Genomic DNA, 21,735 nt, shown 5'->3' on the forward strand with positions numbered 1-21,735 from the left:
GGGGGATGTAAACACCACATGGAAGGGAAGGAGTAGAGAAGACGAAGACAACATCCCCGAAGAGAATGACAGTGAAGGATGGAAAACGACAAAGGGGAGGGAACAACTTAACGGAGAAATGTGAAGAATAATGAAAGATAGAAACACCACCACTCGTAACCAAAACACATCATCATGGACAAGATGAAGGGTGACATGCTAATCGCAATACACAAAAACTGGATATATCACTATTTTACTAAAAACAGATCCTGTTTAGCTTGTCATTTTCAGACGGCTTTGCACGCGAGGGCATACAACGTGAAGTGATAAGCTGCAAATAAATGTAAAAATATATATCTATACACAAAATACGTTAACACGAGAGCAATTTCCATAATTCCATTAAAATCATGAAACGATTTCCCAGCACTTAAGCGTAAAACAACACAATTCACAAGCTTACAAGACGTTTTGGTATCAACTAATTCTTAACGTAGAAACAAACAAAAACACACAAACACACACGAAAAAAAATATTACAGCATGGAAACCACACCATTTAGAAACCTATGAAAAAAAAGCACCAGCACTTACAACGCCATGAAAAACACCCTACCATTTGTATCCCCCCAGCGTGGAAAAACACAGCTAGCACTGCCTCCACTGATATAATGCAGCCTATTGTTACAGGAGAAAAACAAGACGATGGCTACCCTTCTCCCTCACTAACACATTTCTAGGCCAATGGTTTCTTCAGACATACCGGGTACTCTTATCAAAGTGATGTAGAGTAATATGGTATATCACAGCTAGACGAAGGCCTATGACGGTGGTAGCTTCCTCTCTCTCTCTCTCTCTCTCTCTCTCTCTCTCTCTCTCTATATATATATATATATATATATATATATATATATATATATATACACATATACATCGTTTACCTAAGCCACACGTAAGCGGATAATAAGAGCCACGTATCCTTAAAGTCAGACCTTAGCCAATATCACGTAACGTGGCCTAACCTTGCAGTCTGAAGGATAAAAAGTTCACCATGATAGTTTCGAGCACACTACCTCTACAATACGACACCAACCCTCTAGTAGCTCAGCTAGAGCAGTACGTCAGTCGCTTATATCGCAGCCGAAATTCTCACTAAGAGAATCAAGAGGAGCAAGTGTTATCAGTTAAGTCTGTTTTACGTAAACCCTTGCTATACACACACACACACACACACACACACACACACACACCTTGTGTATACATCTATATTTTACGTGAGCGTAGCACTGTATAAATGTCAACACAGAGTTCGGAACTCGTTGCCAACATCCAGCTAATTCACATATTCCCTTCCGTACCTTTCGAAGAGCCGTGCAAACAAGCCTAGCAGACAAACTAAAACTTGAAAACAGGATTAATACCAAACGATATAAAAAGACAAAAGTGAAACCAATCAATAGAATCGAGGGTCCATGACAAACGACTAATCCGTTCCTAAACATTACTGTGAAAAATACTGAAGTGGACAATGATCAACACGGTTAGATATTAATAGGAAACAAATATCCACTTACATCACCAATGTTCCCCTTCATGTCACTGCCTAAGGTATTTCATCCAAAATGTGACAGGGGGAGGCCCTATAACGTAATATCAAAAGTTAATTTAATAGCGATAAAAAATGCCAAAGTACTCGAAAAATTATGGTGAAAGTTGGCAACACCGTCCGCCAGCTGGTAGCGAGGAGGTACCTCTTGTTTTGACGCCTCCAGGATAACACCCGTGAGTCGTACGGGGGGGGGGGGGGAAGGCGGGGGGAACGGTAACCCATTTCTCTCTTATCTCTCCCTTTCTATCACACAAAATGATTTTCTTTTCTAAATTTGTTTCGTGTTCCTCTTCCGGAAGAGATGTAAATACACTACAGTCGCCAAGAAAAAAAGTAGGAGACTGCCATGACCTGGATTTCTATCTACTTAGCAACAATATTCAAATTCCCCCACGAAACTCTTACATTCTTCTTTGGTATACTATTGTTGCCCCGCACGGAGAAGATGAGACTAGAAAATCAAGACTCATATGATATACGGTACACAGCTGGAGTTAACATAGCAACAATAAGAAACTCTCTCTCTCTCTCTCTCTCTCTCTCTCTCTCTCTCTCTCTCTCTCTTACATACCAACTTTACTTCAAAATGGACGATAAAACGAAAACATGTACATCCAAACTTTCAAACTGAATACTAAGTAACGATCCAAGATTTATATCACACCACTGAAAAAGTACTTTCCAAAGTTTGAATCCTCGTTTTATAATATTTTCAAGACGGCTTCCCTCAATCGTGGGAATGAATATTCGTTTACTCTTAATATCAAGTGAACATCTTAACACCTCTAAATATACGATGGAAAGATAAAAATAAACACATCAAAAATCTATATCAATACCGCGGCTTCTCTTCCGCATCCACCCTCACCCATCAACATGGAAAATCGTCGAAAAAGAAAAGCCATATTTCGTAATAAATTCAAGTCTGAAAATATTTGAGCTGTCCCCTTTTCACCCTCTTCCCTAATCCCTCCCTCCCCTTCCCCTCACGAAAAGCTACGCAGGAAGGACTGCAAATCTCTGGACCGATCACACACACACACTGGAAAGTTTTGTGATATCTGTCGGGGTTATACTGCTGCCGAGGGTGTGGGCCAGCATTCTAAGCCTAATCAATATTTTGTATCAGCTGCTGCTGCTTTCAGACAACAGACGATGGGATATATTAAGGTAATCAATTCAGCGTATAGTAATAATGCTAACAAATCAAACTTGTGCTGACACTCAAAGAACTTACATACTCAATAATCATACGCTTATAGTTGACGCCTTCCAGGAGACTACTCATCTCGTCAAAATTATCGTAATTAAGGCGTTTCCAACAATTAAGTACGTACAGAAGCCTAGAAAAGTATTAGTAAGGTTGAAAGGAACAGAACTGGTGCCATTTCATGTGAGACAAGATATCCGATCGTCAAGGAGAGCGACAATCGTTAAGAAGAGCCACATCTGGACCAATTGGGGAAGATTTTAAGTGTAGTTCATTCTTTTCTTGGCCTAGTTGGAATTATTTCAGCATCAGAAATTTACTAGTAATATACGGCAGCCTATGATGAACGTCGCTTTCCTCAGACTGCTTTAATCATGCTTTACGTCTACTTATTGCACTTGAAAATAACGTACATAATAATTATCATCATGGTGCTGGTCCTAAGGTTCGCAATTATAACGTTGTCTGAACTTTCGTGTTCCTGACAGGTCAGACTTGATAATCGATATACAGCCTTTTCACAACTATCTTCATATTTTCTACTTATCTTTCCCCTACCTAGACGATATCACACAATTATCAATAAACATTTCCCAATTCTTTTTTCCTGCTATCTTCTCATATCACCTTGCCTGGGCAATATCAACTTTGTTGCGGAACAGCTCCCATTTCTGATAATCCAAGCAGCTGCAATGGTTTGACCTGTGTGACAGGCAAACCTATCGAATATCTCAGCAACTGCTCCAACTCGTCGTTGTTGCTGGGTCCTTGAACTAAAATGTTCTGAGGTATACAGCAACTGATGCAGGTCAGATCCGACATGCATCCTTGCTTTACATGCTTTAATGGAGTGACTAACTTGTTGCCAACCGAAACCCAACGCACGGCAGGAATCAATCTCAAGTTAATTTTGGACTAGAGTCCTTATCAAAACAACACAAAATTAACACTGTGATGACTAAAAGCACTCAAACGCACAATATAAAATGGAAATTCTTTGCGGTTAATCATCATCCAACACTGACTTTTTTACTGCAGCTCAATATTACCTCTCAAACAAAACCCGTTTAATTCGTCATAAACTTGGGTACCTATCTATCCTATTGCCATATCAGCCAGATTATTCTACCCCTGCGATGCTAACACCTTTCGTGTAATACACCATACGTTGCCTCTATCCCATTTTGAGCAATGAACGATTGACTCATGTAATGCTCAATTCACCTTTCAAAGTCTGAGTTATAATCTGACTTGGACAAAGTTGCAGCAACCAGTTATAATTCGTCAACGCATGCTACCGAGTTTGAAGCAGGTTAACAGCGGACGATGATTCACTGGCTGACATGCTACAACGAGCAAGAACAAGTTTGGTGGTGCTAGGCTTGCAGTCCTCCCTCCCTCCTACCTGCCCACACCAACACCACCACACTACGAGACGTACCCTACTCCTCCAGCCGGTCTTTGTGGTGGGATTTCACGTCTTGGTTTTCAGACTTTGAAAATTTCTTGACATGTATAATGTTTACACTTTTTCAACGTGTGTTGTTCCTCAAACGAGAAGATATTACTACAGTGGGACGAGGTTTCTTTACAGCTCCGTCTGCTGATACTGCTTTCACACAAGTAAATCACCGAGATCACAATACTTGGTCGCCTGCCAAATGTTTACTGACACTGATGTTTCAACAAAAAACTAAGTCTTATCAGTTTCTCCATATATCGTCATGTCCTGAAATTCTAGCCAGTGCCAGATAAACAAGTTTTTCTCTAATTTCTTGTCAGCGTGCACTTTGCCAAGTTTCTTATCATCGCGTCTCAATTAGGTTCTGCCAAGTTTCTAAACGACTTGATCTTTACGTTCGAAACACTACTACTCGTAGAAGCTCACTTACCAGCGAGTCGTATGTATCAGTAAGGAGAGAAAAAACTCATCAAAGTCCCTGGAACTGAAATTACTTCATAACGTTCCACTGACCTCAACGATTCAACCATGCTAAAAGATTCTCATTTTCCAAAACTAAGTTTTGAATGGTATAAGTGGTATCAAAGCATTACATCTTGGTATCTTTACGAAAGCCTAGTCACTTCGTTAACAATTCCATCGACTTTAGAATAAATCACCAACTTAGTGCTACATCACACTTCACGGTTTGTATATTAATACTTGACACAAAAGAATCAACTCCACTGGGCGATTACAACGAAATACATGCATATATCGAGATAACTGTGCAATCAATCTCACTAAGATTTTAACACTGGGGGTCTGCTTAACCGCAAAATCGGAATATTATTTTCGTTGTGTTTCATCTGATGGTAGCAAACTATTTTACCCGTACACTTGACCAACAGGTCTCCTTGATCAACTCACACTGTTCATGCTGCCACTTAACCAGCGAATATTCGAAACATTTGAATCAGTCTTAGCAACAATTCAAATTGTCAATGAATTACCAAATGAGACTTATTTCACTGATGTCCACACGTGTAATGCTTTTCACAAAGTCACCTTCCAAAACGTAACATTAACTTTAACATCTTCAGTAAAATGTTTAACCATCCCCCCACAATCCGGGAAATCAAATCATAATATCTCGAACAGAAACGCTTCTAATACAAATACTCAATTCCCTAGTTGAGAACTTTCATGGGAACGATTCCTCACAAACGAGTTGGTCTCACTAAAGACATAAACCTAGTAACAGCTGACAGAGTATGCCAAGGATCAAAATAAACGTGTTGCACCAGGGATATCAACTTGGGGAATAAAGTCTACGAGAATCGAACCACGACATGCAAGTCGGAGCTCTTCTCTAAACCATGTCACTTAACCATCACAATCCCATCGACTTCACTCATTCTATAAATCATCAACTCAGCGCAACATCACAAGGTCTGCAAATTATTACTTTACACTGCAATAGCAACTCCACTGAATGATTACAATAAAATACATAAATACCTTAGGAAAATCACAGTGTAATCAATGTTACAAAGATTTTAACACGGTCTGCTTATTACCACAAAGTTACGAACATGACGCAAAGCTGCCGAACCCTTGATGTATGAAGTAATTCAAGCATCAGCTGCTCATGAACTGGGCAAGAACAAGTTCATCGTGTTCTCCTTCAATACCGAAGTACAGATTTATCTGCTTCACAGTGACAGAAATGATCAGGCTGTACCCGAGAATATCCATCATGACCAGGTAAGTGATAAGTGACTCGTAAGAACGAAGTTAACTCGTGTTGAAAAGCTTCTCACTTGTTCAACATTTAAGTTAGATAACCAGAGAATCGGGCTTGTACTGACTGCATTACCACTGAACACTTGATCCTATTGAAAAGCAGCTCAAGTAATAAGCCATAAACACTAATAAACCAAGATATTAAATAAATACCTGCCACAAAGTATGATTAAGCTTGGGGTTTCCGCAGCGATCACATGGTTTCCCGACTAGTCTATGAGCACCGCGCCACGAGGAGGGATAACCATGTGAAAAAGATAATAAAATCACTTTAAAACACTTTTACGATATCTATTACAGTCTTCACTCGATAGTCTTTCAGTCTTCTATAATTTCCATAAGGACTTAGGCTAGCATCAGCACACACATATAATCCAGAAAGACAGAGCTGTTGACACATGCATTTTTGTCTAAGTCCCACAGCTAGTAACCGAGATGTACGGTAACCAGCAAAAAAATAAAACTTTGTCATTCCAGTAAAAAACACTGCACTTCATAACAGTCCATAATACATGCACTTAAGATTCTCTTAGTACACAACACTGTCATTAGAAATTAAAAAGTTCAGAAAGTCACTTCAGCCACTTTGCCAAATTTTGGGACTTTAAACGCGCGCGTGGAGTAGACTAAGTTTCTATTTCACTTGGTAACACCAAACTTAAACGTCAACTCGTCACCAAAACGTATCATTTCCGTAGGTGGGTTCATGCACATGACACAAACAACCAAGTAAAATAAAATCATCGACACAGGGCAGAATTACAGCAATTACAGGCGATTGAATCAAACTCACCTGAGTAGCATCGCTGTATGGAGTTCTGGAGTTTGCTTGGACTAGCTGAGATCCAAATATTACTCCCTGAGTTGTGGTGGGCGATGTGGAACGATCTGTTAAGCTTTGTGGCAACATTTTGATCACTAAATTGGTTAAAGTCTATTAAAGCACTAGGTACAGTTCTCAAGTCCTAAAACCTGAGATAGCAGCGACGTACTCTTCTCTCACTCATGTATCGGTCTACCTATCGCGCCAACGGGTCCCGAGCTTATATAGCCTCGGCCGTTGTCTTCAGCTGCCGAGAGTACGATGGGCGGAGTTTATCATTTTTCTACAATTAATAGAGCATTCATTTGCATTTCTAGTACATTCATCTGAAAGTTCATTCACTAGAATATATTCTTTTTGAAAACAACATTGAAAATGGGCTTGTTTACTGGCCAGAAAATTCGCGACAAAATACGCATCAAGCAAAAACTGGCATCTCTCACGGAAGATTGCATGATTTTATTATATCGGCCAAACACAACATACAAACAAGCCGACTTTGCCTGTTGCAGAGTCGTGTTTTGAGGCCCACAAGAATATGGGGAGACATTTCAAGCTGCCCATGATCATGGGGCCATGAAATGGGCTCACACTTCACGGGTCATGTGTCAAGGCCAACGCTGATGTCAAAGTCTGGGGATATGCTCGATAAACCTCGCCCATATTCACACATTTCTTTATTAATGCAGATATTACTACTAGCTACCGTGTGAATCATGCAGGTACATTCTCCCCCAGAGAAGGTTATCATAACTTCGACATATGCAAGAGTAAAGTTTGCCAACTTACAAATTAAACGGGACAGTGTGAGAGTTGTTGCCATATCTCGCCACAGAGAGTAATTACATATCACCGTCTCTTTTTAAGTTTTCGTTATAGATTGACGTGAAGGTGAATACCGAACATCAAATGATATAGAAAAATGATCTTTCGAGCAGATGACTGCCAATAAATTACAAGAAATCAATTAGAAGAAACATAAATATTGGCGCTTGACATTGGTATGGGTAAACGTCCGGCCAATGTCACAGGATTGATGTCTGTTGCCCTTAAGAGAATAAAAAAAAAAAACTTTTTTTCATTATATTTACGAATGAATAATACAAATCCACAGTCGTCCATCCGTGATAGACATCCACTTGACAAACTCATATCAACGAGAGAATACTGAATGAACCTTATCCCATGGCAGAAAGTCGTCTGTGTTGATATCCAGAATTAGAATGTGCAATGCACGGAAATATCATCTTCTTTCCGTCTCACGACTCATGCGACCCGGGAGATTTTGGAGGTGTCGTCTTGGGCAAGGAAGGTCAGCAGCATTTAGTGGTGTTGGACTGTCTAACAAGCTGATAACAACCCACAAGTAGATCACCACGAAAATCAATACCCACGGCCTCGCTAACTCGAACCGCGTGTTGTGAACGGGAGGGTGTTTGGGGGGAGGGGAAGGCAGGAGAGGAGGAGGAGGAGGAGGAGGAGGAGGAGGAGGAGGAGGGGAGCGGAGGAGGAGGAGGAGGAGGGAGGATGGGGGGGTGACACGCTTGCTTTACTTCTTTCTTAACGTCGGTCTCTCTAGGTAGTGTTCACTTTACGTAGCGCTTGCGGTAAATGGGTTTCCTCGCGCGCTGTTTCCGCTGTAGATGTCGTCTCCTCTACTGGATGGTTGTAATAGGCGGTTTTCGTCGTATTTGATAGTCGCTCTGGAGGGTATATGCTGTATCACGCCGCCCCTGCAAGTGACAGGCAATGCATCTTGTTATCTGCTGTTCGCTATAATTGGAGGTACGTTTATCTGCTGTTCGCTTTGGCTGGGCCTCTAGTCTTGCTGTTTATTATCTTATTATTATTATCATTATCATTATTATTATTATTATCATTAATATTACCTTTAAATGTTTTCATGAAGTTGAAAATCATCACATAAAGCGGTCAGGGGAAACCAAGGAGAGGTGTTTGAGACTTGGCTGTGGACAGGGAGCTCTGGTTCCGGTGCCTTATCCATGGCAGCTACAGAGTCGATGTGAACTATTGGGTCGATTCTTCTGGTCCTGACGCTACGCGGCAAACGATGAACTAGTTACTATCATTATCATTATTATTATTATTATTATTATTATTATTATCATTATTATTATTATTATAATTATAATTACCATTATTATTATTATTACTATTATCATTTATATTCATATCATTATCATTACTATTATCTATATTATTATTATTGTTATTATCAACATTATTATTATCATTATTCCAAAAAATAAGGTATCATAATAATGCAGTTCACAGGCAAATGGAATATTCTGTACAGTGGGACGTACAGAGGTGAGAGTACAAGTGAGTGATTACTAAGCTGTTACTAAACTCTTGATTAATAAAGTCGATTACTATTATTTTTCAGTAGGGTATTTTCGTTGTTTCAAAGTAAGAGCATGGATTAATCTATTTTTTGGTTGTCAACCGAGCAAGAAATCTATGACTGCACGCGTATGTACACACACACACACACACACACACACACACACACACACATGCGGTATATATAAATTCAACTTTCACCTCATGAATTAATACAAACACATGTTTTCACTCATTTCTATGTATGTACAAATTTACTGTTATCTAAGCGCTCAACATAAAATAATCATGATAAACACATATGAACACATCTGCACATTTATGCTAAAGTTACGCATGCACGCACACACACACACACACACACACACACACTTTATAGTCACAGTCACACCCATGTACATAAACACAACCCCCATCCATTATATCCTCCTCTCCCCGCGCTTACCCGTACCATCGACTTCTCCCTCCCATATCCCAACTCCTCCTCCCCTCACTATCACCCCCTTCTACCCCCTCCATATTAACATCCATCCACGCCCCCTCCCCACCCATCACGGCTGCCCAAAGCAGTGCAGGTGTGAGAGTGTTGGTGAGGCGGGGCCTGGGGTTCATTCGGCCCCAGCACGTGACTGACTGGGGTGGAGGGTGGAGTGAGGAGTTGCTTCTCGATGATGTACTCCACCCTCTTCCACCTAACCCAGCATTCTAAATTGTCTCCCCATCCACCAACGTTCTCTTCCACCTATCCTCATCCTTCTCACCCTATTCCATTCCTGCATTCTAAATTGTCTACCCATCCTACACCTTCTTCTAACTAATCTTGTCTCCTCTACCGTATTCCATCTCTCCATCCTACCCCAACCTTCTATGCTGCACTTCTGTTTTCCAACTAAACTCCCTCCCTTTCCACCTCATTGCACTCCTCTTCCACTTAAACCCCTTTTCCTTCCATCTAACATCCCTCCCATTGCACCTAATCCCTTCCCCTTCCATTTAACTGTCCGCCCTTCCACCTAGCGACCCCCTCCCCTTTACCACTCGTTTGCCTTGTGCATTGTTTGTTTACTTTCGCTAGAGATAAATATAATTGTTGTACTTGTTTACTTGTTTTGGTGGTCTGCAAGGGGTGAACCGGATATTTCATTTGTTTGTGATGTGTGCTACGTATTTTGGCTGTTGTGTCTGTTCTGAGTGGTGCCGCTGGTGAGGACGGGTGTAAAACATGAAATGCACGAGTCTGTCTGTATCCACAGCTTAATAATATCTAGAACTCCTATCATTTGCGCGCAGCAGCCTCTCTCTCTCTCTCTCTCTCTCTCTCTCTCTCTCTCTCTCTCTCTCTCTCTCTCTCTTTCCACCCATACATAACCACAGCTCACATGGGGAGAGTAAAAGAGTGATCGAAGATGTCCTACACGAAATGATAAATTCTGTAAATCTCTACTTTTGTTAAGTTTATTCGCCAGGTGCGATTAACGACATCAGTTAACACCTCTACCGTCATTCACACATACTTGCAGTGTCTGTCCATTCCCTTCGCGGTCTACTTCTTCTCCCATTGTCTTCAACTACACTGCCCTTGCTCTCATTAACACTCAGTAATATCTGCCTTGTATCTTATGTGGCCACAGCATCTGATGTCTTTCATCCACGAGTCTTTCTAACGATTCCTTCGCACCACATATATCTCCCATCTGTATTCCTTATTCTATCAGTTAACCACATTTCAAAGACACTACGTAAAATACCCATTCCCTAATACTCTTAACATCTACCTGGACTTAGATAAAGTACTATGTATGTATTCCATCAACAAAGCTTCTTGTTTCACCATTTCCATTCCCCTCAGCTCTCAATGCACTACCAGCTCCTTCCTCCTCGCACAGTTCTGCACACAGTATCAATGTTCCTACCATCTTCCCTTCCTGATCACCCTTCCTTATGGCTATACTCGGCAGCAACTTTCAATTCCTCGCCACTGAGACTGATGTCACACTGAGCCTATCTTTTTTAAAGCAAGAATTTGTACCCACTACGCTTTTAACTTTCAACATCCACGCTATTTCTCAAGCACTACGCCTTTTTAACTTTCAACATCTACGCTATTTCTCAAGCACTACGCCTTTTTAACTTTCAACACCTACGCTATTTCTCAAGGCGATATTCCTCTGACTCAGCTAACAGCATCATTTGCTCACCATAACTATGGTAGTTTCTCTTCTGTTCGACCAAGGCTTAGCAATACACAACAGTCACCCCTCCACCTGGTTCTCATCTCACGTAATGCACGCCCCCACACCCCAACTCCCCACCCCCCATTCCGGTCCATAAAAAAACACACTAAACAACCATGGTGACATCACACAACCTTGACGCACTCCCACATTTATAACGAACCACTCACTCCTACCGCACTCTACTTTCACACCTGCACTACCTCTGCTCTAAAACCCACAGGTAACGTTCTGATGCCCTCCACCCACACCACACACACTCGGTACTTTCCAGTAGGGGGGGGGGGGTCTTAGGAGGGAGGGGCTTGCCTATGTGCCTTTTCGAAATCGATAAACCTTGCATACAATTTATCCTCTCCTCCACGCCTTCCCCAGTGCAAACAACTCGTATAAACACCAGTTCGCTACAGCTTTTAACACGATTGTTTACATTTTTCCATATAGTTGGCTAATTACAGTTTTTTTTCCAAAATTTTTCAATTACTTCTGTGAATTTCTCTTTTTGAAGCTTATTTCAGCGTTTGATCTTGCTTTTCTTTCTACTTGACTAACTTTTCTATCACGCAAATCTCGAGTTTTCTGCATTAGCTGAACGCTTTTTACATAATGATGAGAGGTATATGATGATGATTAATCACACACACACACACACACACACACGGACGGTACCTCCGTGGTGTAGCGGTTAGTGTTATATAGTCAGCATAGGTCTGAAACGCATGGGTTCGAACCGTGTGTGTGTGTGTGTGTGTGTGTGTGTGTGTGTGTGTGTGTGTGTGTGTGTGTGTGAAGAATGACGCATTGTTAACGAGGTTGTTAACAGGTTAGTTAAAGTTAGTCTCCAGTTGAGAATATATATACACAGCTTCGCCTCCACTGTTGCAATCCTCGGCTGGTCATGGAGAGAGAAGCTTAGAAGCTCATGTTAACAGTCATGGAAACATGACTTGTCATACACGGAGAGTCACTGGGTACGGAGAGTCACTGGGTACGGAGTCACTGGATACGGAGAGTCACTGGATACGGAGAGTCACTGGGTACAGAGAGTCACTGCATACGGAGAGTCACTGGGTACGGAGAGTCACTGGATACGGAGAGTCACTGGATACGGAGAGTCACTGGGTACAGAGAGTCACTGGATACGGAGAGTAACTGGGTACAGAGAGTCACTGGATACGGAGAGTCACTGGGTACGGAGAGTCACTGGATACGGAGAGTCATTGGATACGGAGAGTCACTGGATACGGAGTCACTGGATACGGAGAGTCACTGGGTACGGAAAGTCACTGGATACGGAGAGTCACTGGATACGGAGAGTCATTGGGTACGGAGAGTCACTGGATACGGAGTCACTGGATACGGAGAGTCACTGGGTACGGAAAGTCACTGGATACGGAGAGTCACTGGATACGGAGAGTCATTGGATACGGAGAGTCACTGGATACGGAGTCACTGGACACGGAGAGTCACTGGATACGGAAAGTCACTGGATACGGAGAGTCACTGGGTACGGAGTCACTGGGTACAGAGAGTCACTGGATACGGAGAGTCACTGGGTACGGAGAATTGATGGGTAAGGAGAGCTGCTGGTTCCATATGGAGAGTTGATGGGCACTAAGGAAGTTGCTGGGTCGGGACAGTTGCTATGTACGGAGAGTTGCCGGGGATATGACGGGGAGTTGCTGGGTCTGGTAAGGAGAGTTGCTGGGTACGGTACGGAGTGTTGCTGGGTGCGGGACGGAGAGCTGCTGGGAATGGCACAATAAGTTGCTGGGTGCGGTACGGAGAGTCGCTGGGCATGGCACAATGAGTTGCTGGGTGTGGTATGGAGAGTTGCTGGGTACGGTACGGAGAGTTGCCGAGTATATATAGTTGCTGGGTAAGGAGAATGGCTGGGTACGTAGAGTTCCTAGAAACAGGCAGACTATCCTTCCCATTATCACAAAGACTATCCTAACCAGTGCCTCAGTGACTATCCTCGCCACTGAGACTATTCTTTACCGACTATTACTACTAACGAGAACTATCCCCTATCATCCCACTTTTATCCAGTGCCCCTTATCCCTGTCCCTTCTAGCCTCGTATCTTCTATTTCCATCCTAGTCTATCCTCGACCCTTCTAATACAGTCCCTATTCATCCCTCACATCCCTTAAAAACACATACCCTCTAATCCCTTCTGCACCGTCCCTTCAATCCCCATCCCTCGCATCCTCATCCCACCAATCCCACACAGCCAGGCAGACCAGGGCTCGAGGATAGGCTCTATCCCCCTAGCAGCAGCCCGGGACTAGTCTGGCTCGGGGCGGGAAGGGAGGTGCCTTGGATCCCAGTTGTTTATATACATGAGGTTTATACTCGCCAGTTCCGGCTTGGCGGACGAACGCTCTCACTGGGATAGGTTCTATCTATCTCTCCCTCCCCACCTGCAGTCTATTTTCTGTTGAGGCGGGCCTACGTGGGGTGAGAGAGAGAGAGAGAGAGAGAGAGAGAGAGAGAGAGAGAGAGAGAGAGAGAGAGAGAGAGTACATACGAAATTAATGTACAGGAAAGAAGCAGGCAAACAAATAGAAGTAACTAGTATATATATATATATATATATATATATATATATATATATATATATATATATATATATATATATATATATATATCATTATCATTACTATCATCATATCATACTTTGTCGCTGTCTCCCGCGTTAGCGAGATAGCGCAAGGAAACAGGCGAAAGAATGGCCCAACCCACTTACACATGTATATACATAAACGACCACACAAGCACATATACATACCTATACATTCAGCGTATACATACATATACATAAATATATACATATATACACATGTACATATTCATACTTGCTGCCTTCATCCATTCCCGTCTAACGGAAACCTACGCTTAGAGAGTAACTACCGAACTATATTTGAAAACAGAACGAAAAAGAAAGAAAGAAAACAGGTTTATATATATATATATCAAGCGTGACGTCATGATCTTAGCAACAGTCTGCGGGATGTTCGCATATAGTATCATACCCCAACCTCGTTACCTGGACTCTCTCTCTCTCTCTCTCTCTCTCTCTCTCTCTCTCTCTCTCTCTCTCTCTCTCTCTCTCTCTCTCTCTCTCTCTCTCTCTCTCCAGTGTTCAAACTTACAGTCTTAAGAAAAAGGATACAAGGTACCATACCATGACCCTAACAAAGATACGTATCGACCATGTAGTTCTGTATCAAGAAAACTGTACACACAGCCCTCTGTACGAAAGGTCAGGACCACAACCCTTTATAAGGAAGGTTCGGACCACAACCCTCTATAAGGAAGGTTCGGACCACAACCCTCTATAAGGAAGGTACGGACCACAACCCTCTATAAGGAAGGTACGGACCATAACCCTCTATAAGGAAGGTACGGACCATAACCCTCTATAAGGAAGGTACGGACCACAACCCTTAATAAGGAAAGTCAGGGAAGGTTCGGACCACAACCCTTTATAAGGAAGGTACGGACCACAACCCTTTATAAGGAAGGTACGGACCACAACCCTCTATAAGGAAGGTACGGACCATAACCCTCTATAAGGAAGGTTCGGACCACAACCCTTAATAAGGAAAGTCAGGGAAGGTTCGGACCACAACCCTTTATAAGGAAGGTTCGGACCACAACCCTCTATAAGGAAGGTACGGACCATAACCCTCTATAAGGAAGGTTCGGACCACAACCCTCTATAAGGAGGGTACGGACCATAACCCTCTATAAGGAAGGTACGGACCACAACCCTTAATAAGGAAAGTCAGGACCACAACCTCACCTAAAGAAGTCTAATCAACATCTCCAAGAGAGACTCGAATTGCCACGGTAATAAAAAGGTCTTGCAACGTAAATATTCTTAGAACTATAACCCTAAGATGGATAGAATATAACATTATTTTGAATCTGCTCAGTGTTGCATACCTGGTATAAAAACTTCTTGCATGTATCTGAAATTTTCGAAAGTTGCTCTACTGAAGGCAACCGTATCTATTCTATAAGTATACACCTGAACACAACGACTCAAAATAGATTCAACCTCTATTCACCAGAGCTCAGCTCTTGCTGTAAAGGCACATTATTAAAATGATTAATTAAATACAACAATAAGAAAAACCCAGTGTGAATGAATTATTAAATGCATGGTTGTCAAAAGCATCTATGATACGTATGCATAAGTATTACAATGGAGTGTGTTAACAATTATCATCATCATGTAACCCCACGACCCCAACTTCAGTGAATCTTGCAGCTTCAAGGCTGCGTTAACATCAGTAGCAGGGCTGGGGTGGACTCCTTCGGAGTGTACAGACGTGTATGGTTTAGGTTTTCCTGAGGTGTGTGCTGGAGGTTAGATGGATACGTATTTTTCTGTGCCTTATCTATAAATCTACGGCAGACTGTGTGTGTGTGTGTGTGTGTGTGTGTGTGTGTGTGTGTGTGTGTGTGTGTGTGTGTGTGTGTGTGTGTCGAAGGATGGCAAGACTCCGCGGAAACCAACTGTGCTCTCTTATAAGTGCTGCTCTCGAGGTCTTATGTTTTTAGTTTGTGTCTCTATTATCTTCCAGCCTGCTACTCTGTAGCCTTGGTTCAGCGTGTTCCTGGTGCTGTGTTGCCTTGCTTCTCTGTGGCTCTGTTGTTATGTGGCTCTGCTGCTGTGCAGCCTTGGCTCTGCGTGGCCCGACTGCTGTATGGGTCTGCTGCTGTGTGACTCTGCTGCTGTGTGGGCCTACTGTCGTATGGACCTGCTGCTATACGGACCTGCTGCTGCTGTGTAGGCCTGCTGCCGTGTGGACCTGCTGCTGCTGTGTGGGCCTACTGCCGTGTGGACCTGCTGCTGTGCGAACATGCTGCTGTGGCTCATGGGGATGACGCTGCCGCTGCTGCTACGGCCGCTACTACTGCTGTTACTGCTCAGCTGTACACACGTATTGCTAAACACTTCCACTCAGCACGAGTTGGGGGGGGAGAGAGAGAGAGAGAGAGAGAGAGAGAGAGAGAGAGAGAGAGAGAGAGAGAGAGAGAGAGAGAGAGAGAGAAACAATCCAGAGTGTCTGAACTTCTATGTATTCTTGAGATCAGTGACATAACCCAGATGGTGTGGTAGTAGCGAAGTATGCCGGCGATGCTCCAGTACTGTCCTCAGTGCTAACAAGTTTTGGTCTGGATATCCCGTCAGTAGCTTGTGACAGCTTCGTGTCCCTGCTGCCGACTCGACTCCTCGCCTTCATCTTCCAGGAGAGTATATAGTCTTTCCAGACTTTCCATTTCCAGCTTTCTTGAAATTAATTTCTCCAGACTCCCAACTTTTACCTTCCCTGGAAACAGTGGCTAATTTTGCTTCTTCATCTCCCTGGAAAATAGCTTCTTCAGCGTTGCTTGGTCATCCCTCTTGAAAGGCAGTCTTTCCAGTTTTACTTCTTCGCCTATCTAGAAAGAAGTTTGGACTTCATCTCCCCAAAGAGTAATCTTCCTAGCTCTTTTTCTTTCATCTTCCTTGAGAACATTATTGCTTTACCTCCCCTGGAAAGTAAGCTTTCCAGATTTACTTCTTCATATCCCCGAAATGGACTGCATCCATTTTTACGTCTTCATCTCATTGGAAAATAAGATCTATTCATCTCCCAGAAAAGTACCTTCTTCAGCTTCTCGTCTCCGCCTTCCTGGAAGTAACTCTCCAGTTTTGCCTCCTCCGCTAAGTATGGAATTAGTCCCACCAATTTTTGCACCTTCATTTTCTCAGAGAGTCATCTCTACCAACATTACTCCACCGTTCCATACAAAGAGGCTCTTCTGCTTCTCTCTTTTTGCATTCCGATCTTTGGGAGAACTGCCACTATAATGGGCCGCTAACCATGAGGGTTAGCCGGGAACAGCTCGGGTACTCGGCTTCCTAGTTACCCTAAGCCATCTCGCGTAATGATGTAGGTAAATTTATCTTCTTTGCCTCCTCGTCCCTCCAGTACGCTTTTCCCCCTCCCACACTGCTCTCTCTCTCTCTCTCTCTCTCTCTCTCTCTCTCTCTCTCTCTCTCTCTCTCTTACACAATGTTTCCGCATCTCAACATCTGCATCTCAATATTTCATTTGCCTCGTCATGTCTCTCTCTCGCCACATTTGTCAAGTCTACATATAGGTTTCCTCTTACTTTGCTTCTCAACTCACTTTTGTATATTTCAGAAATATTTCTTCGTCTCTAATGATCTCTTTCTCGCTATTTCGCCAACGGGTCTCCTGCTCTCACATGTCTCTTTCAACAGAGATTTGCTTTAACCACCCAGGTGTGACTCGGTCCTCACAACACGGGACAAAATTTACCCACGGTCAGAACGTGAGGCAACAAGAGAGTGGTAGACGTATCTTGCTATCGTTCCCACGTCTTGATCTCGGAACACCTTCTCTATTGCGTATACAGAGGAAGGTCGGCGTGTTGTTCTGCATATATAGCTGGGGATTCCACCGACGGCTTGAAAACCTCGCCTTCGTCTCATATCCTCTCGAAGTTTATAAAATCATGTCCCTTTTTTCCTCTCCCACATTGTAACAGGTCCACAAGTCTCATTAGTAACTATGTAGCGTCATGTAGAAATCGCCATCGAAAATTAGATGGATCGAGGATTGTCATGTTACTAAAAGACCATATAATGAATACTTCGATACCAAGTTATCCTACACTTACTCGACAGCGGATGGAGAAAGGGGGAAATGGGTGTCTGTGAATGTCCCAACGCGTTATTTAGACATACGTTATCATTCAAGAGGTATTCCTTGACAATAATTACTGGGAAATGTGGATGGTTCCGTCACTGCCCCTTAACCAACGACGTGCACACTCAGCGATAGCCTCGGTAACCTGGGTTCGACTCTCGGGCGCGCAGTGGTAAAAGCATTTAGACTGCTTTACATGCGAACATCACACGTCCAGACGTATTCATGATACCATAAGCTCGGTGACTCGCGCTCAGTTTTTGCGCACCGTCCGGGGGTTAGGTCAAGTTATTGTCATACAGTGCAAGACAATATCTGCGGGTCAAACCATACACTCCTGAATTATCCCCTTGGTTCTTGTGACCCGGCAATATTCCCCTCCCCTCAGTCGTATTACTGGTGGCGGCGCTGCACTATGGGGAGGAGTGGGAAGGAGAAGAGCTGCTGTCGCTGCTACTGCTGCTACTCCTGCTGCTACTGCTACTGCTGCTACTCCTGCTGCTACTGCTACTGCTGCTACTACTTCTGCTGCTGCTCCAGTGCGGCACTCGTAACCGTTCCTCGTTTCGGGATGACCCTGGCCGGAGAGGAGACGACACACGTATAGTTGTGATCCTTCCCTCCCCCTCCGCCCCTCCACCCCCCCCTCCCTCCTAACCTCGGGTTGGTTTGTATGGCCGTCGCCCCCACAACGAGACAGCTGAATCTTCAGCTTTAATGACTGACGCCTTTAATCCGGTGAATAATGGCCGGTTCCCTGCCGGTTGTTCTTGGGCTTGTTTCTCGGCCGGGAGAGAGAGAGAGAGAGAGAGAGAGAGAGAGAGAGAGAGAGAGAGAGAGAGAGAGAGAGAGAGAGAGAGAGCAGACGGTTGGTTGGTATGAAGTAATCTAGTTTTTCTTGTATGGCTATGTTTGTCTGATGTGTATCACGGACCTTGACAGTTTGGATTTGGCGAGCAAATACTAAAAACAAACATGTGAATGCTTTCGATACACAAGTAAATTCGAGCCATGTAACACACAAAAATCATACACCCACAAAAAAACAAAGAAAAATTTACCTTTTATATTTCTACAAAAAGTGTGTGTGTGTGTGTGTGTGTGTGTGTGTGTGTGTGTGTGTGTGTGTGTGTGTGCCCACGCAGCAAATGCTAAATTTCAACAGTCACATGGTAAAACAACATGCAGTTGTAACCTTACATCTACATAAAATTTTCCAAAGTGACAATAGAACAAAACTGGCACCATACATATATATATATATATATATATATATATATATATATATATATATATATATATATATATATATATATATATACATATATATATCACAGCTATAAAAGTTTTAACAAGATTAATATAACAAGAGTGTGTACAACCCTCTCTCCTCTTCTTCCCTGCCATACAACACTGAAAGCGGTGTTTCAGTCTGTGGCATTTATCCCCCCGCCACCAAAATAGCTCCTCACACCTAAATAGCCACTACTGGCAGCGCTCCCTTCAAAAGCTTTCTCCCCGCTAGTTCAGTCAGCTTTTTCGCTTCGTTATTTCTTTGAGATGAGGCGGGAGTGGGCGGCAGGAGGTAGGAAGCTCCGGGAGGGGAGTAATTGGTGCGGACCGAGAGGCCGTAGGAAGGTGGCTAATGGGTTCACCTGGGGTTTGGGGTAAGGAGGTGACCCGGGAAATGTTTCGGGTTCGACCTAGGGGAGTGTTAGGGAGGGGGTTGGGGGAAGGGAGGTGACCTGGGGGAGTGATTGGGCTGGGGAAAGGGAGGTGGTCTCGGTAAGTGTTGGGTGGTTGGAGGAGGAGGGAGTATTTAGGATGTTAAGGGAGAGGAAGGGTTTTGGGAGGGAGGAGACATGGGAAGGGAAGTGACCTGGGAAATATATGTTACGGTTGGGAGAGAGGAAGTGACCTGAAGAAGTACTAGGGTGGGACTTGGAGGTGGCCTAGAAAGGTATTAAGTTAACGGAAGGGAGGTGACCTGTGATACTGTTCAGGACTGTAGGAGGGCAGTAGGGTAGCGGGACACTGTCGAGAGAGCGAGGGGGAAATGGAATGGGGAGTGAAGCAATTTACGACGGGTGCAAAATTTTGAGGTGGCACATCCGAAAAATACACACACACACACACACACACCACACACATACAAACTCGTTACGTGTATGTCAACTCTTATATTACTGTAATGCAACCAACTATATTACCGTAACGCAACCTCCTATATTGCTGTAACGCAGCCTACTATATAATAGTACCGCATCTTACTATATTACTATAACGCAGCGTACTTTATAACTGTAACGTAACCTACTATATTGATGTAAACACAGCCTACTATATCAATGTAACGCACCCTACTATATCACTGTAAGGCAACCAGCGGGAAAATAATCACTTAACGTTCACCATTAAATACAAAATGTATGTCAGACACAACATTAACTGTGGTTCTACCCATGTGTAACTTTTCCTCACTTAATGTCCAATGAATCACCACTAAATGGATAATAAACATGACCACGGCTTTGCAAAACTTCCTGTATTATGTAGCTATACATCATTCATGGGCTTATCCAAAGCGTAGAGATACCCAGCCCCATCTTGACCTTAAGCTCTTTAGGGATTAACTAGTTATCATTATGACCTCCCAGTTCTGTAATTTCCCACAGCTTTATAGTTTCAGACGAATGGTTGCCTGACTTCAATAAACCGTTCATTTCTTATCTATTTATCTATCACTACTCCAGTCTCCCGGGAGTATATGTATATATATATATAGTACAGCGGACATACATATCTTGCAAACCACTCACATGCTTCAATAAAACCTACAATACACCGCTCCACACTCACTCTCCAACTGTCTGTATTTCTCGCGTGTATCTTCCCCTGTCTAACCCCTTCCCTCACCCCCAACCCCAACCACCTTAATCATCCAATTAAAAAAAAGGAGAGAGGGTGGGAGGGAGGGAAGGCTTAGGGATGTGGTGGGAAGGGGTTGGGGAGGAGGCAGGCCGACGGAGAGATGTGTGTAGGTGGGATGACCTAGAAATTAAAGGGAAGGGTTGCATTTGGGAACTCTCAAAGGAGAAGCTGAAAAAAAGAGAGAAAAGTATGATATACGTATAGGAATATATAGATGAATAAGTTGATAGATGGACGGGCATACATACGCACATTTATATTTTAGCGCATGTACTTTGGTCCACTGGAGACAATCCACTCTATCGGACGCGCCTTAATCCAGGTCATAAGCCATAAATCTGGCAACTTCATCGCCGAAGCTGAACACTGTACCGCGATCCTTACAATCAACCACTGAGGTGATGCTCGGTATTACCCTTGGTGTTGATACTCTCTTACGCTGTCGGCAAGTCGAAGCTGCCGAAGAGTTCCAGCTCTCGGCAGATCATAGTTGCCCGTCAAGCGGTAAATCTGTAAATCTTAGTTGCTGGGAGATTTTAGCTCATGGTATGCACTGCGGTGGTATCAATCTATGTAGCCAATCGGAGAACTTGTAAGAA

General features: G+C 43.2%; 1 protein-coding gene across 3 annotated transcripts in view; it reads right to left on the minus strand.

Annotated features, from left to right (window-relative positions):
- LOC139752793 (uncharacterized) overlaps positions 1-21,735 on the minus strand; it is a 361,216-nt gene that overhangs the window by 110,148 nt on the left and 229,333 nt on the right. The window contains exon 1 of one of the 3 annotated variants that reach the window (XM_071668707.1): positions 6,842-7,069. The exons of 1 other annotated variant lie outside the window; for it this stretch is intronic. In XM_071668707.1, the coding sequence (XP_071524808.1) occupies positions 6,842-6,958 (117 nt within the window). In that variant the 5' untranslated portion in view covers positions 6,959-7,069. Of the gene's footprint in view, positions 1-6,841; positions 7,070-21,735 lie in introns of those variants that run through there. One more of the 3 variants, XM_071668709.1, reaches the window with a different exon arrangement.

The sequence above is a fragment of the Panulirus ornatus genome, chromosome 13, assembly GCF_036320965.1.
Source record: "Panulirus ornatus isolate Po-2019 chromosome 13, ASM3632096v1, whole genome shotgun sequence".
NCBI lineage: Eukaryota > Metazoa > Arthropoda > Malacostraca > Decapoda > Palinuridae > Panulirus > Panulirus ornatus.